At 43.5% G+C, this 14,476-nt stretch overlaps 2 protein-coding genes across 3 annotated transcripts in view; one reads left to right on the top strand and one right to left on the bottom strand.

Annotated features, from left to right (window-relative positions):
- The window catches only part of LOC131684730 (uncharacterized), a 654,472-nt gene that overhangs the window by 326,435 nt on the left and 313,561 nt on the right, over positions 1–14,476 (top strand). The window lies entirely within an intron of this gene.
- LOC131684750 (uncharacterized) overlaps positions 1–14,476 on the bottom strand; it is a 130,910-nt gene that overhangs the window by 55,062 nt on the left and 61,372 nt on the right. Inside the window, exon 3 of the mRNA XM_058967881.1 lies at positions 3,214–3,278. Within this exon, the coding sequence (XP_058823864.1) occupies positions 3,214–3,278 (65 nt within the window). The remainder of the gene's footprint in view (positions 1–3,213; positions 3,279–14,476) is intronic.

Here is a 14,476-nt window from a genome sequence, read left to right as displayed (position 1 = left end):
AGGTGTCGCGGAGTTGGTGGTTTGGAAGGGTATCAGGTCTAGGATTCGCTCCAAGCAAACGATGCGACCTGTAAAGCATATTTTATTAGGTAGTTGTTTAGTTAGTCTTCGAGTGCACGATCACTCGAAAAAGAGATGATCTTGTTTAGTTTTTGGTTATTTTTAAACTCTGGGCAGCCGGCTACCGAGAGTATACTATGTTCCCTAAACAAAAACAATTTGAACTCCACACAGCCGATCGTGGGAGTATTGCCTGGAAAAGCTAATCTTATCTGCATAATGGGCCGGATCACTATTTATTGCAACAGTATTTGGACAGAACTCGCTACTTCTTCTCTACGATATATTTATTGGCTTGAAAACTACCAAGTGACAGCATATTATACTGGCAAAAATAGCGCGAGATGTTATAAATCAAGGAAAGTGTTTTTTATTTTCCATATCGGATTGTTTGTGGAATACAAGTATACGGGCGATAAAACCGAACACTGAAGGGAAATATAAAGGATTGTTAACCTGATGCACGGGCTTGTTAGCAATAACGGAGCTTTAAATTAGGTTCATAAAAACAGACGCGGCGAATTTTCAATACGTATTGACCCGTGTTCATAGATACTAGTCAGATTAGTCGTATTGGGGCTAATTTCCGATCAACTATTCATTTTTACGGCAATGTTTTCTCGACTAGATCTGTTCGCACCCTCTCATTCTGTTCGCACCCTCTCATTCTGCGGTCTAAGGACCAAATGTCATCAATAGACTTAGACTCGCGTGGAGGCATGAGATAGGAAACTTGTAAGAATTTTGCTATCCCACCGTTTGACTACCAGAATGGATGGGAGAACAGTAATACTAGCAAATACCGACTACCATAAGAGCGGTGCAAATTTGAACGAGTGACGTAGAGTACTGCACTGAAAAAAGGACCAGGAGTGCGATTTTACGAAGTTTTAGCTTCCGATGGCCCTACATTTTCTGACAAAGTGAAGTTCTTGAATGTTGAGATTTTTATTACTGTTTAGAAAAGCAAAAGTATCATAAAGCTAGTGTCAGGCCTTCATGAGACCTCAAGAAGTCACTTTTGGAGGTATTCGTAAATGTAGATTTGTCGGTAGACGGTTTCAAATATAATAGAAAAATACCTAATTTAACACAACTACAGATCACTTGCAACATAAAAAGCTTTTTGTGAAATTCGACAGCTCCATCTTAGGCCAATTCAATAAATTTCCTACATGAAAGTTTCCATTTTTTAAAAACGGTTTTTAAACCAAAGCTTTGGAAGTTAAACCTTGGCGTGGAAGTGCCGGTATATTAATATATTCTGTTACTTAGTGTAGAATTAGATTTCGTCATTTACGGCTAATATACAACCGCCAGAAGAAACTTAAAACGTTGGTACACAATCAAGAAAGGCGAATCAGAAAAGGTGAGTATATGTCAGTGATTCACTAAATACAGACTGGAAAGAGGGTAATATGGAAAACCTTAAGGTCCGTCCAGATTAAGTCTTCGGTACGGAGCAAAACCTCGGCCTAGGAACTCCTAGCATGTTGTTAGTCGCCTCTTACGACATGGGAGCAGTTCCCAGAGGTTCTATTCTTGGTTGAAATAGTGCAAAAAGATTTCAGCCCGCCGGACACCACACGGCTTCCGTTTTACATACGTCGGACATTGTTCCAAAAAGTGCTTATTGATGTTTCTCTTGATAGGACATCGACGAACCGGCGCCAATAACCGCGTTTTTTGGCTGTCATCCAGCTGTCATTGTTTTTATTTCTAATGTCGCATATTTCCTGAAGTCGACAGACGTTCCTACCTTTAGGAATTTTTATACCTGGAGGCATTCTCCGTGTACACGTGTATGTTTAGTCTAAGCTAGAACCGCGGTGTGGAGAATCAAGTCATCCAAAAACCCGCACGCTTCCCCCGGAGGAAATTTTTTTGTGGACACGATTCTGTCGAACATTGTAGAAACGCAGCTCTTCCAATTATTATTTCGCGTTTTCCCGTGGCCCTGAACCATTAGCAATAGTAATTATGATAGGTAGATGATCGCTACCGTTGCGATCAGGGAATTTCTTCCACATGCGATGTCGATCACAAGGATAACTCTAAGGGTGCATTGGAAGAGCCAAAATAGTTATATTGAAGTTATCACAAAGCCAAAAAATTACTCAACCTATCAACATTTTCAATATGAACAATAGAGTCATCCAGCTGTAGATGACCATTCCCACAGGTGTGCAATCATCACCATCGTTCAATTTCACACTCACTGGCAGGCTTGATTTCGCTCCGCATCACCAACCCGTTCCAGCGGGCGGGAATCAAAAATCCTTGATTTCATTCCCGGCACCGTGTTCAGTGCTGGCCGCGCGGGAGGACAGGATATGGTGGTGGAAACAGCGAAAGCAAACGTTTGTTTGTTTGTTTCATTTCAAGTGTCATCAAGGTTTCCCGAGAGGCACGAAAAATTTCACACCACACTTCAATGTAAGCGAATTCGATTGTGGCATTTTTTGTTGCATTTTGTGCTTGTGAGTTTCCGATTCGGTTTCGAGAGCAGTGTGCTTCAGTGCGTTGGATTTGGAAACAAAGTTGGGCGATAATTTTGCAATTTGCAAGGACGCATTGTTTGTTGAATTGCATCGAAATGATTTGTTGCAAAAATAGTTATACTCCAACAGTGTATATTGTTGTGTTCAGAAAAGAATTTTTTTTCTGTAAGAACTGTGTAAACATTCCAATAAAAATGCGTTAAAATCGCAATCATACACAAGTTTGCAAACGTAAACAATCATTGTACCCAAGTTTGCATGCAAGCACCATATACCGATTGCTGGAAGTCGAAAATCGTACCGCATACTAGCGGCAAAATTCATGCTAGATGACCTATTTTTTCATGATACTAAAACCAATAAAACCTTAAGAGTTCAAGGATATAATCTGTGAACCGAAGAAATTTTTCCAGCCAAAAACAGAAAGTAAGCATGACCCGAATTCCCAGTCAAAGATCACCGTACGAAAATCTTAAAAACAAAAATATTAAATCTATCTCAAATAAACTGTTGGCTTGCAATCTCCTACTTCACGCCGTGATGACCGATCTATTTTTTCCTCCAATTCCCGAGAACGCAGTCACAAGTTTACACGTATCGCCCGCCAGCCTGTCACGGTCACAAAGAAACAAAACACCAATGCTCAACTAACCTTAAATAATGGGACATACTGTCGTCCCGGTTGACCGCACCACCGCTGCCACAATTGTCGTTATCCTGCAAACAAAAAAAAAAGAAACGGAAAAGAGACTTCAATTGAAATCAATTTCAATCACTCGGCCATCCGACCGAAAAGCCGGTAATACGATTATATTCCCATATTATTATTAGTGTACTGCCCCGGTTCTGTTCTATAGTAGCTGGAATTAATATTCGAACTGATCGGAAAATTTATATATAGAGAAAGACAAAGCGTAAATCAACTCAACGTATGCGTATTTTTTATCATAAAATAAAATGGGAACGAGTCTTTATACTCTCACGGAATTTAATTTGAGGATCACCGTCATAAATATTCAATTTGCACCCATCAACAAACAGAAAATAAAAAAAACTGACAGGAGGTAGAGTGACAAACCGCGATGTTGCCATTTCTCGACGGGAACCGCTTACCGAATGTATATGTAGTAGCTTCGAACTGTGTTATCACATTTCACCACTCATATCACGAGAGAGAAGAAAAAATCTGTCAAATTTTCCGGCAAGTTACGTATGCTGCTGCTTCGCCGATACCGTTGTACCACCGATCACGAAATCGCGGGAAAACGCTGTGGTTACGCGAACCGAAAAATGAAAACTGCTGCTCGCGAGTGAATGAATGGACTCGGTCGGCGGCAGCTGCTGCTGCCGCCTGGGCAGAGAAAAAACTCGAAGAATCGTAAAGTGGAAATCCAAATGAGAAGGAAAAAAACTCCCTGAGACGGACGGATTTTTCTTGACCCGCCTACATGGATGCGTGATCGTGTGTACGGTGTGTACCGGCATCGCTCTGCTGAAGAAGGATCAGTTCGGCGTGATGTCTGAGAATCGAGAGTTATTCGGCTTCTCCGATTGAGCATATGCGAATCGTTTGTGTGGCGTTTTTTTTTGTTTTGGTCGACTCAGCACACAGGTGTGGACTGATGGAAACAATTACCATTGAACGGTTTGGAGTAAGTTAGGTGGATTAGTCTAGCCTTGCTACAGAGTTAATTTTTTTTTAGAGTACGTTTTCTGTTTCTATTCTCTAGTAGTATCTATTTAAAGTAAAAATTTGAATGGATATTGACGGTATCAAGGGGAACACGGATGGACATAATAGATGAACAAGCAGTGTTGCCAACATCGAGGAGGAGAAATTTTTCCGTTAAATTTAGGTTACATTAGGCTCAAACAAATCTCAAACTTATTTTTCAAAATATAGATCTGATAAAATATCCTTCAATTTTTTTCGTTCTCTAATTCATTCGACACGGCACAATACGTTGGCATAACTGAGCCGTGGATCTTTTATGTTTTACAAGATGTCAAAATAAAAAGAACACAAAGTGACTGTGTATCTGAGACCCCTTTTTCTTGACGGTGATGCATTAGCTGCGTTGTCCTTCACGGATTGGGGGGTCAGGAATCAGGAATCAGAATATATTGGCTCAAATGGCACGTTCCCCGTACATAGTCGGGGATTTGTGCCTTGCCGTGTGTTTTCATCATTTCCTGAGCGGAAGGAAAGGACAAGGACGTGTGGGGAAGTAGAATTGGAAGGGTAGGAAAAATAACAGCACAAAACAAAAATAAACAACAGGTAAGTTAAACTCACAAGTAGTTCAACTTGCCTGCGAATAAGCCTAAAGCTCTTTACCACATTGGATAAGAAACTTTAGTATGTCTCTGAGTTTCAGTCGACCAAACATGGTTTCGTCTATATAAGGACGGCTGAAGACTCGAAATCGCAATTGCGCTACCGCTGGACAGTTGCATATCAGATGATATGAGGTTCCGTAGTCGGATTCACAAAGATCACATGAAAAAGACTCAGCGCGCTGAATAGTTGCCATGTGATAATTGAGTTTGCAGTGGCCGGTTAAAGCCCTGGTCAGCATGCCGCAGTGGAGCTTCGAAAAATGTAAGAGATTTTTCGAAACCACTGGGCATGGTTGTTCTAGAAACGCCTTTGTTTGGCGACACGTTTGTAGATTTCTCCAATAATGGCGGTGCTTGGACGAACCCCGGACCGTATTTTTTCCGTATCCAACTTGTCGAAATTGGCAGCGCGGGCTCAGGACCAACGAAGTCAATCGCTGAACCTGCCCTGGCCAATTCGTCAGCCCATTCATTTCCAGTAATACCGCAATGTCCGGGCACCCAGACAAGGTAGATAGTGTTGACAATGCTTAGTTCTTCGATTTGGGTTCGGCACGCGATCACTAGCTTGGACCGGGATTTGTCTGAGCTAAGGGCCTTGATTGCAGCCTGACTATCGGAGCAGAAGTTTATAACTCTGCCGGACAAACTCAGTTGAAGGGCCGATTGCACCCCGCACATAATCGCAAAGATTTCTGCTTGGAATACAGTACAGTATCTACCTAGTGAGTGAGATTGTTCCAATCTCATTTCACGACAGTAGACACCAGCACCGGCACGTCCCTCCATCAGAGAACCGTCAGTGTAACAGGCTACTTGCGTTTGTTGTTGTCTTTCCATAAAGCCAGACAACCACTCCTCTCGAGAGGGAATCTTCACATGGAATGTCCTGTAAGGAAAACTACAAGTGAGTGTAATATCGCTGGGAGCAAGAATATCTTCACCCCATGTATCCATTTGTGACCACAATCGTGTATGACTAGTAGCAAGATCAACATGATTACTGTTCCAAAGCCCAGTAACCTGCAGTCTGTATGCACATGATAGTGCTTCTTGTTTTAAGTGTATGTGTAATGGTTTGATATTTAAAAGTGCGTCAAGAGCAGCAGTCGGAGTCGTGGTGAAAGCACCAGTCAACGCCATGAGCGCCATTCTTTGCAGATGGTTTAGCTTTGACTGGACTGTCACCACCTCTCCCCTCTGCCACCACACAAGGCATCCGTATGACAGTATTGGACGTACAATTGTCGTGTAAATCCAATAGATGTATTTAGGTTTTAGACCCCAAAAGTTCGTCTGCACTGCCCGAAAGCCATGCACGCTTTCTTGACTCTGAACTCAATGTGAGCAGACCAATTCAGTTTGGAATCCAATATGACTCCAACGTATTTGACTTGATCTGCACACAGTAGCTCAGAATTAAAGAACTGCAAGGGACGAACCCCGGTTGTTATTCGCTTCTTCGTGAAAAGAACCATTGAAGTTTTGCTTGGGTTAACTGATAGTTTAACTTGTCGACACCACTGTTCGACGGCTCTTAATGCCTGTTGCATTAAGTCAAAGATTGTTCCGATGCAAAATCCAGTAATTAGTATTTGGTAATCGTCAGCAAACCCGTAGGTTGGAAATCCAAGCTCATTGAGTTTCTTCAACAAGCCGTCAGCTACTAAGTTCCATAACAAAGGTGACAGAACGCCGCCCTGAGGACAACCGCAAATACTCAACTTCCGTATCTCAGCCTGTCGCAGTGACGAGCAAAGTATGCGGTTACTAAGCATTGCGTTTATCCAACCTGAGATACATGCAGGTATCCCATGACCGCGCGTCGCTTCCAGAATAGACTGGAAGGACACATTGTCAAAAGCACCCTCAATATCTAGGAATACACCCAAGCTAGATTGCTTGAGCGAGAAGGCTTTCTCAATGTTGTAAACAACATCGTGAATTTCCCACACTGATATGCATGATTTCCCACACTGATATGCATGTTGCATTTTGTGCAGTGGATATTCAACTAAACTAACGTTCCTGATGTGATGATCGATTATCCGTTCCAAAGCTTTCAGAAGAAAAGAACTTAAGCTGATAGGCCTAAAACTCTTGGCTTCTTCATAGCTTGAGCGCCCCCCTTTGGGAATAAATCTAACAGTTATTTCTCGCCATGCTTTCGGGATATACCCGGTAGCAAGACTGGAAAGTAAAATCTTTTTCAAGACATGTTTAAGAATATCAAATCCCTTTTGCAGTAGCACGGGAAGTATTCCATCTTTTCCGGGTGATTTGTATGGAGCAAAGCTGTCAACTGCCCACTTGACCGATTCAGTGGAGACCAATGTGCGTGCTAACGCCCACGAGTCCGAATCACCAGAATGAGATCTGTGAACATTGTTCAACTCCGGATCGATACAACCTGGAAAGTGTGTGTGTCGAAGAGACAATTAAGAACATCTTTTTCGTCCGTCACATAAACACCATCTCTGGTTTTTAAGGAGTTCATCTGAAAATCATTCGATTTGGAGAGAATTTTATTTAATCTGCTAGCCTCGTTCAGACTAGAGACATTAGTGTATAGGCTTTGCCAGCCAACCCGTTCTGCAGATCTAAGACATTTCTTATATGCACTACGAGCTGACCTGAAAGCCCTGGAGTCATCACGCTGACGCCGGTTCCAAGCTCTTCTCATAACTTTCTTCATTCTTTCAAGCTCAGCCCTCCACCAAGGGGTTCCCCTAGTCGATTTAACAGTACGAAGTGGACAAGCTTCTTCGTAGGATGCTAATATGAATGAGTTTGTCGTATCCACGACGTCATCTAAGTCGTCTAGTTGACTAATTGTTGGAAAATATCCATGAAATTTAGTCGCCAAGTTTTCCAAAAAGAGGTCCTAGTTTGTAGATTTAGGATTACGACATGTCACCACATTGAAGGTGACATCAAAATGATCGAAGTCCGTCTGTCTTTTCTCGAGTAGTCGTTCCCTTCTATGTCGTCATAGGTACTGCTTTCATGCTGTCACGATCGGATGTTCTAATGCATTTCTTGTTTCATGATTGGTGGTGTTGGTTGTTGGTTTGGAGATATTTGGCGCAATCGTTGTTACTTCGCTGTTAGTAGTGGCAGTTCATTTAGTGGTACTGGGCACGATCGTTGTGTAATTAGTATTTGTTACTGCCTGATTCGCAGTTGTTGGTTTAGCAACCGGTCTTTGTTTATCATGCAGCGTTTGTGTACCGGTCTTGGTCGTAACAGATGGACTTTTCTTACCAACCTCTGCACAAGCTTTTTCGTAGTGTAGCGGCTGATCATCACAGGATTGGCACGTAGGGACCTGCCCTGGGTGAGTGACCAATGTTCTGATAAAATCAAAGATATCTTCGATTCTTCAAAGCTACGATTTTTACTATACTTTCCATCGGATACACCCTTTTATTGTCCACTAGTACCCTCTGTTGAGTAAGTTAGAATCATCGAGAGCTTAGGTTATACGTTACGATGTGCAAAAATCCAACTAGTTGAGTCTCAAAACTATGTCTCCGTTTTTCCACGTAGGGTGATGAGCCTATTTTCACCATACTAAGCAAGGTGCTTCACTAATTCGGTAATTTCTTGCCCTACAATCAATGGAATGCGTAAAAATTGACATCAACCGCTTTGCTTCGTTGTTAAGAACCAATATAAAACACACAAATGCGTTGAAAACAGTAAAATTCTCGTGTTTGAGCACAATGAAAACTCGAATCGAGTGCCCCTATTGTTGCGCTACCATTTGACTCAATGCGTTGAACAAAGATGGCAGACACTGCTCTAACCAACGGCTTCAAATGGGTAGGGTGATAATAGAACCATGGCGCAAATAGGCTCATCACCCTATCTCTTTCTTAGTGCAATCGTTTTTTGAATAGTCAGGTAGGAGGAGATAGATTTTGTCGGATGCGTCCTCACTACACGAACGCCTTTCTGGAGACGTAGGAAGAAGTTCCTCCAAGTATCTTCCTTGACGGTATCCACTTCCCCGTATTTTGACATGTGTTGTGTTATTGACATGTTATGCAAGGTCATGTAGCATTACTTCAATAGTGTCATCGTCTATATACGCTGGGACGCTGTGAAAAAAGTCATTACACATCCTACGACGACCTTTCCCTTTTTCGGAGCTGGTTCTTCCCACTTTTATCCATTGCATTGACTGTTGTTTAGTCTCCGTAGTATGGTGATGGAATCAGGTTTCTTCGGCAATAATTAATCGGCGAAAACACTCGGTAGGATTCTTTTGCAACAGCGCGGAGTTTCGCGCGGCATGTCCATCCGAACGCACTTTTGGTCGACAGGCAACTGGAATATTCTTATGTATAAATCTTCATGTAGAAGAATTGTTTCTTCTCTTCCTATAACTTCTAAGCACTCCGTTAATGCTGCCACTTGTGGGTCATCAGATTCGCCCTCATCACATGACGATAGAGCTTAGAGGTTCGCGGAAGATGCTGGGGTAGTTTTCTTTAGTATTTCTGTAAAAGATCACTTGAGCCCTATCTTAGGAAACGTTTTAAAACACCTCCGCGTAGTTTGTGTGCGGAATATGTCGAGAGATCATGCAGATTCTTCCCACAGTAAAGATACTTTTCAGCATTCTTGCTGCAGTACATTCCACAATGGACCTGGGTGAGGCCCAACTGTTTGTAATTAAAAGAGTTTATGACACGAGGTAGAAACGCATTAGCAGAGAAACGGACCTTGTGCAAGAGGAATCCCACGCATGCAATAAAATATTTTCATTGGCTGAGGTAAGGGGTACCGGTACTACAGCTGACGCTCGCACATCAAACTATCATCGGCGACCACGCCATCGATTTCGACTTCCAGATTGAAAACATAGACATGATTGTACTTCGTGAAGAACCGGAAAAATCCCAAATGGAGCGTTCGAAATTTATGGGTACCGTTTGAATCGGGGCTTATCAGCAGAGCCAGCCACCGAGAGGAGAAGATGTCTGCTTCGATACAAGCGATGCTAGACATCAGATTTTCCAGTCGAAGCCCTCCATGATACAGTGGTGCCAGTGTGTCAACGAAGCCCTCCCAATTGTGGCTAATCACTGCAAGGCCGTACAAGGCGACTGTGGATCAGCGCTATGTTATGGTCCAATGCTATACTCCTGTAATACTTTGGGTAACGTAAACTTGCCGTGTGGAAGTGAAGTGAAGAGTTTATTTGTCAGTTGACGGAAGTTCGAAAGGAATACTATTGATCTATAGTCACATTAAAATTTTTCGGTGTAAATTGATTAACGCCGTTGACGCGGCCGGTCGTTTTCCAATAACTCCCATCACAATGTCGTCCATTGCAGAGAGAATTCATTTCCGATAACGAACAGTGTCACCGCCAACACTGCACTTGAGAAACCCCTTTAGGTGACCATATTAGGTATTGCTTGATGAAGTAGCCAAGTTTTTCGAACACTCCAGCTGTGCAGTCTCTAGTTAGTGAAATGAATACAATTGGCATTTAATTCAGCAAATGTTAAATCAACAATAATTTCTAGGCAGCCGGCTGCCCAGAGCAATAAACACATGATAATGCCTCTGAGAGTTAGATGTATCGTTCCACTTTTCAAATTGAATATAGACGTGGCCGGCGCCGTTATTGGCATTGCAAAGTATAGAGCTCTCCAAAAGTGCACACTGAGGATGGATAGCCACTTCCAGGTTCCATTCGCTGATCCTTTGCGCAACTCCTTACTTGCTTACTTACCGTTCAAGCTAGAGCCTTGTTGTCTCTTACTGTATGCAGAAGCCGTCTCCACTCGACTCGGTTCATTGCTGCTTGTCGCCAGCCTCGCAGTCTTCGAAGGGTCCGCATGTCTTCCTCTATCGGGTCGATCCACCGTGCTCGCTGTCGCCCCGTCTTCTTGTTCCTGTAGGGTCGCCCTCAAGAATCATCTTCACCGGGTCGTCTTCCGATATTCTTATGACGTGTCCAGCCCACCGCAAACGTCCCATTTTTACGGTATGCGCGATGGATGGTTCTTCCAGAAGCTGCGCCACGTTCCGTCTTCAATCTGCACGCCACCGTAGATGGTACGCAACACCTTACGTTCGAAAACTCCAAGGGCGCGTTGGTCCTCCACGAGCATAGTCCAGGTCTCGTGGCTGTAGAGGACTACCGGTCTAATCAGAGTTTTGTAGATAATCAACATTGTGCGGCGGGTGAATTTTGTTCGATCGAAGCGTCCTCCGGAGTCCAAAGTAGGTACGATTTCCCACCAAGATCAGTCTCTGAATTTCTCTGCTCGTATCATTGTCGGCGGCGGTTACCAGTGAGCCCAAATACACCAATTCGTCGACCATTCGTCTCTAGAACCTCTTCCTCTCATGTATTTTGTCTTCGAAACGTTCATGGCAAGTCCAATCCTGCTGGCTTCAGCCTTCAGTATGATGTATGTTTCCGACATCGCCTCAAAGTTCCGTGCCATTATGTCAATGTTGTCGGCGAAGCCAAGAAGCTGGACGGACTTCCGGAAGATCGTGCCACTCGTGTTTATCCCCGCTCTCCTTATTACACCTTCTAACGCAACGTTGAATAGCAGGCACGATAGACCATCACCTTGCCGTAACCCTCTTCGAGATTCAAAGGGACTCGAGAGTGTCCTGATACTCGAACAATGCACATCACCCGATCCATCGTTGCTTTGACTAATCGTGTTATCTTATCGGGAAAACCGTACTCGCGCATTATCTGCCATAGGTGATCTCGATCGATTGCATCATATGCCGATTTGAAATCGATGAACCAATGATGTGTTGGCACGTTGTATTCGCGACACTTCTGCAGAACCTGCCGAATCGCGAATATTTAGTCCGTGGTGGCGCGGGAACCCATGAATCCCGCTTGGTAGTGCACCACGAACTCCCCTGCAAATGGTTACAATCGGCAGCAAAGAATTTGGGAGAGGACCTTGTAGGCGGCGCTAACTAGTGTGATCGCGCGGTAGTTGCAGCAATCCAACTTGTCACCCATCCACTCTTCCGGAAGAATCTCCTCCTCCCAAATTTTGGCGATTACCCAGTGGAGCGCTCTAGCCGGTGTTTCACCACCGTATTTTAATAGCTCGCTCGCGGATCTACACCGGCAGCTTTGTTGTTTTTCAGCCGACCGATCTCCTCCTTGACTTCTTGGAGATCAGGGGCCGGCAGCCTATCATCTTCTGCGCGTGCTCCAAGATCCGTTGCCGTACCCCGCCTTCGTCCTCTGCTGCTTCACCGTTGAGGTGCTCGTCATAGTACTGCTTCCACCTCTCAATCACCTCACACTCGTTCGTAAGAAGATTGCCGTCTAAGTCCCTGCGCATATCGGCTTGCAGAACGTAGCCATTGCGCAAACTGTTCAGCTTCTCGTAGACCTTCCGTGTGTCGTTTACGTGGTACAGTTGTGCCATAGCTTCGCGATCTCGTTCCTCCTATTGGCGCTTCTTTCTCTGGAGGATCGAGGTTCGCCTGTTCCATGTTGTTTGTATCGCTCCACATTCTGTCTCGTTCCAAGCTGCAGCATCCTCGCCCGTGCTGCATTCTTCTCCTCTATTAACTGCTTACATTCGTCATCGAACCAGTCGTGCGCAATTCCGCTAGTTTTGGTCAATCACGGAGTAGCAACTAGGATATTTAATTCGTTTATTTGGTACGGCTCACAAGCGGTAGCTAAACGGAGCCATGGATCCTTGATACGTTTACAATATGTAAAAAAATAAACAAATAGTATTGATTCTCCGTTGGATCTCATCCACGTAACTTTGCGCACGGTGACCTTCTTTCGCGGCGGGAAAGCGTTTGTCTGTTCGCCTACTGCGTTATTGGGGTCATTTAATTTCATCGTGTCTTTCATGTCAGCATCGTCATCGTTTTCGTACCGGCTCCTTACACCAGTGACCACTGTTATTAGCTTCCTCGCCGATGTTGCTTTCAGTTGATTTTGGAATGCTGGATGCTGCATTTGCGGTTGTCATTATGATCTGAACAGCCAGCTGCTATAAACCGTTTGTGGCTCCGGCATTTCGACCAGAATCCTTACCAAAAGAATATCGTTACGAATACCCGGGAAGAGGCTTTATCAGGTGTAACGGATTATGCTTCTCCGTTTTGCGACATATATTTTGCAATTAGCTCAGGAGGGGTACACGGCGATAGGTCACGAAGCCTTACCTCTATATTGTCACTTTCTATATGTACGGTAATCTTAATTCCAACTTTGTCTCTATCAACGACATGTTTTAAGTTGTTCTAAAAAACAAGTCGTTATTAATACTGCATTGCGGAGATGATGATACTGAAGGTTGGGTAGGAGCAGAGATTTTTCGTCATCTCTACTCATGATGGCAGAAAAAAATTCAATGTTTCCTTTGTTCTCGAGAAAATGCACGCTAGATCGAAAGAGGCTGGTAGTTATCGTTCACTTTGCTCGATTGAAGGTCCGGTGACTCCGGTGGAAGTAGAAGGTGGACTGAACATCTAAACATGGCCAAGAAACAACCACAGTATCACAACCAAACGTTCGAATCTAACGCCATGTACATTTTTGGTGTGAGCTAGTTTTTGGAAACACAAATAGCTTCATCAATACGAGGTTTATTCCCTCTCGCAGGTTGATGGAATAGACGGTTTTGTAAACATCATCAAGCCACAGATTCTATAGAGTTATCTAAATATAAGGACATTCGCTCTTTTTAGTTTCTATTTGCACCAAGTTCTACTACTAGAGGTTAATCAGTTCTCAGTGTTAATAATCCACCAATCATAATGACTACTCAGGATTTGATTTATATAAAAAGCCCGCTTTAAGATGTTGATTACAATACGCCTCAATAGTGGTGTATCGAGGAGGCCGGGAGGGCTGATATGAGCTTTTTTTCTGTTCTATACCTTTCTTTTATTTACCCGCTCATAACTAACAATCAACCAGTAACAAATAGAGAATTGAGAAAGGATGTGCTATGTGTGGTGGTTGGCTATTCAAGTATTGGTAGAGTTTGAAGTACTAATGTATGTCTCTCATGTGATGATCATAACTTCAGCTGTATATTGTACCTGTCTAACCTATTACGTCTCATATGTTGTCTTTTATTTCTTCTTTTAGAGTCCTATATTGCCATTCTACACCCGCCTTCAGCTGGATCAGTAAAGATGGTGATAGTGAACGTCTTAACACTCACACATTCTCAAACGCGGTCTCAAGCGTGAACCTACAAAAATGCCCTCGCGCACGCGATTACGAATCGATGACGTCCAGCAGTCTGTCCTTGATCCTAGAAGCCTGGATCCATGCCTTCAGCTGGACCAATTAAGAAAATTAGACAACACGTCTCATGGCGACAAGACCGGGAACCCCATCGATATAAGGGATCCCAATCTCTGTCAAAGTTTTAACCTCACACCGAAAATTTGATGTCAGACTCACGGTTCGCGCGACTTATCAGGAACACACGCAAATATGTTACAAAATCACGTCAGCATACAAACGTTAGAGCCCCTCGCGATTTTCCAAGCAACCTACGCCCACGAACTCGTAAACATGATTACACCCCGTT

Source organism: Topomyia yanbarensis, chromosome 1 (assembly GCF_030247195.1).
Source record: "Topomyia yanbarensis strain Yona2022 chromosome 1, ASM3024719v1, whole genome shotgun sequence".
Taxonomy (NCBI): Eukaryota; Metazoa; Arthropoda; class Insecta; order Diptera; family Culicidae; genus Topomyia; species Topomyia yanbarensis.
This window is presented reverse-complemented; position numbering and strand designations above follow the sequence as displayed.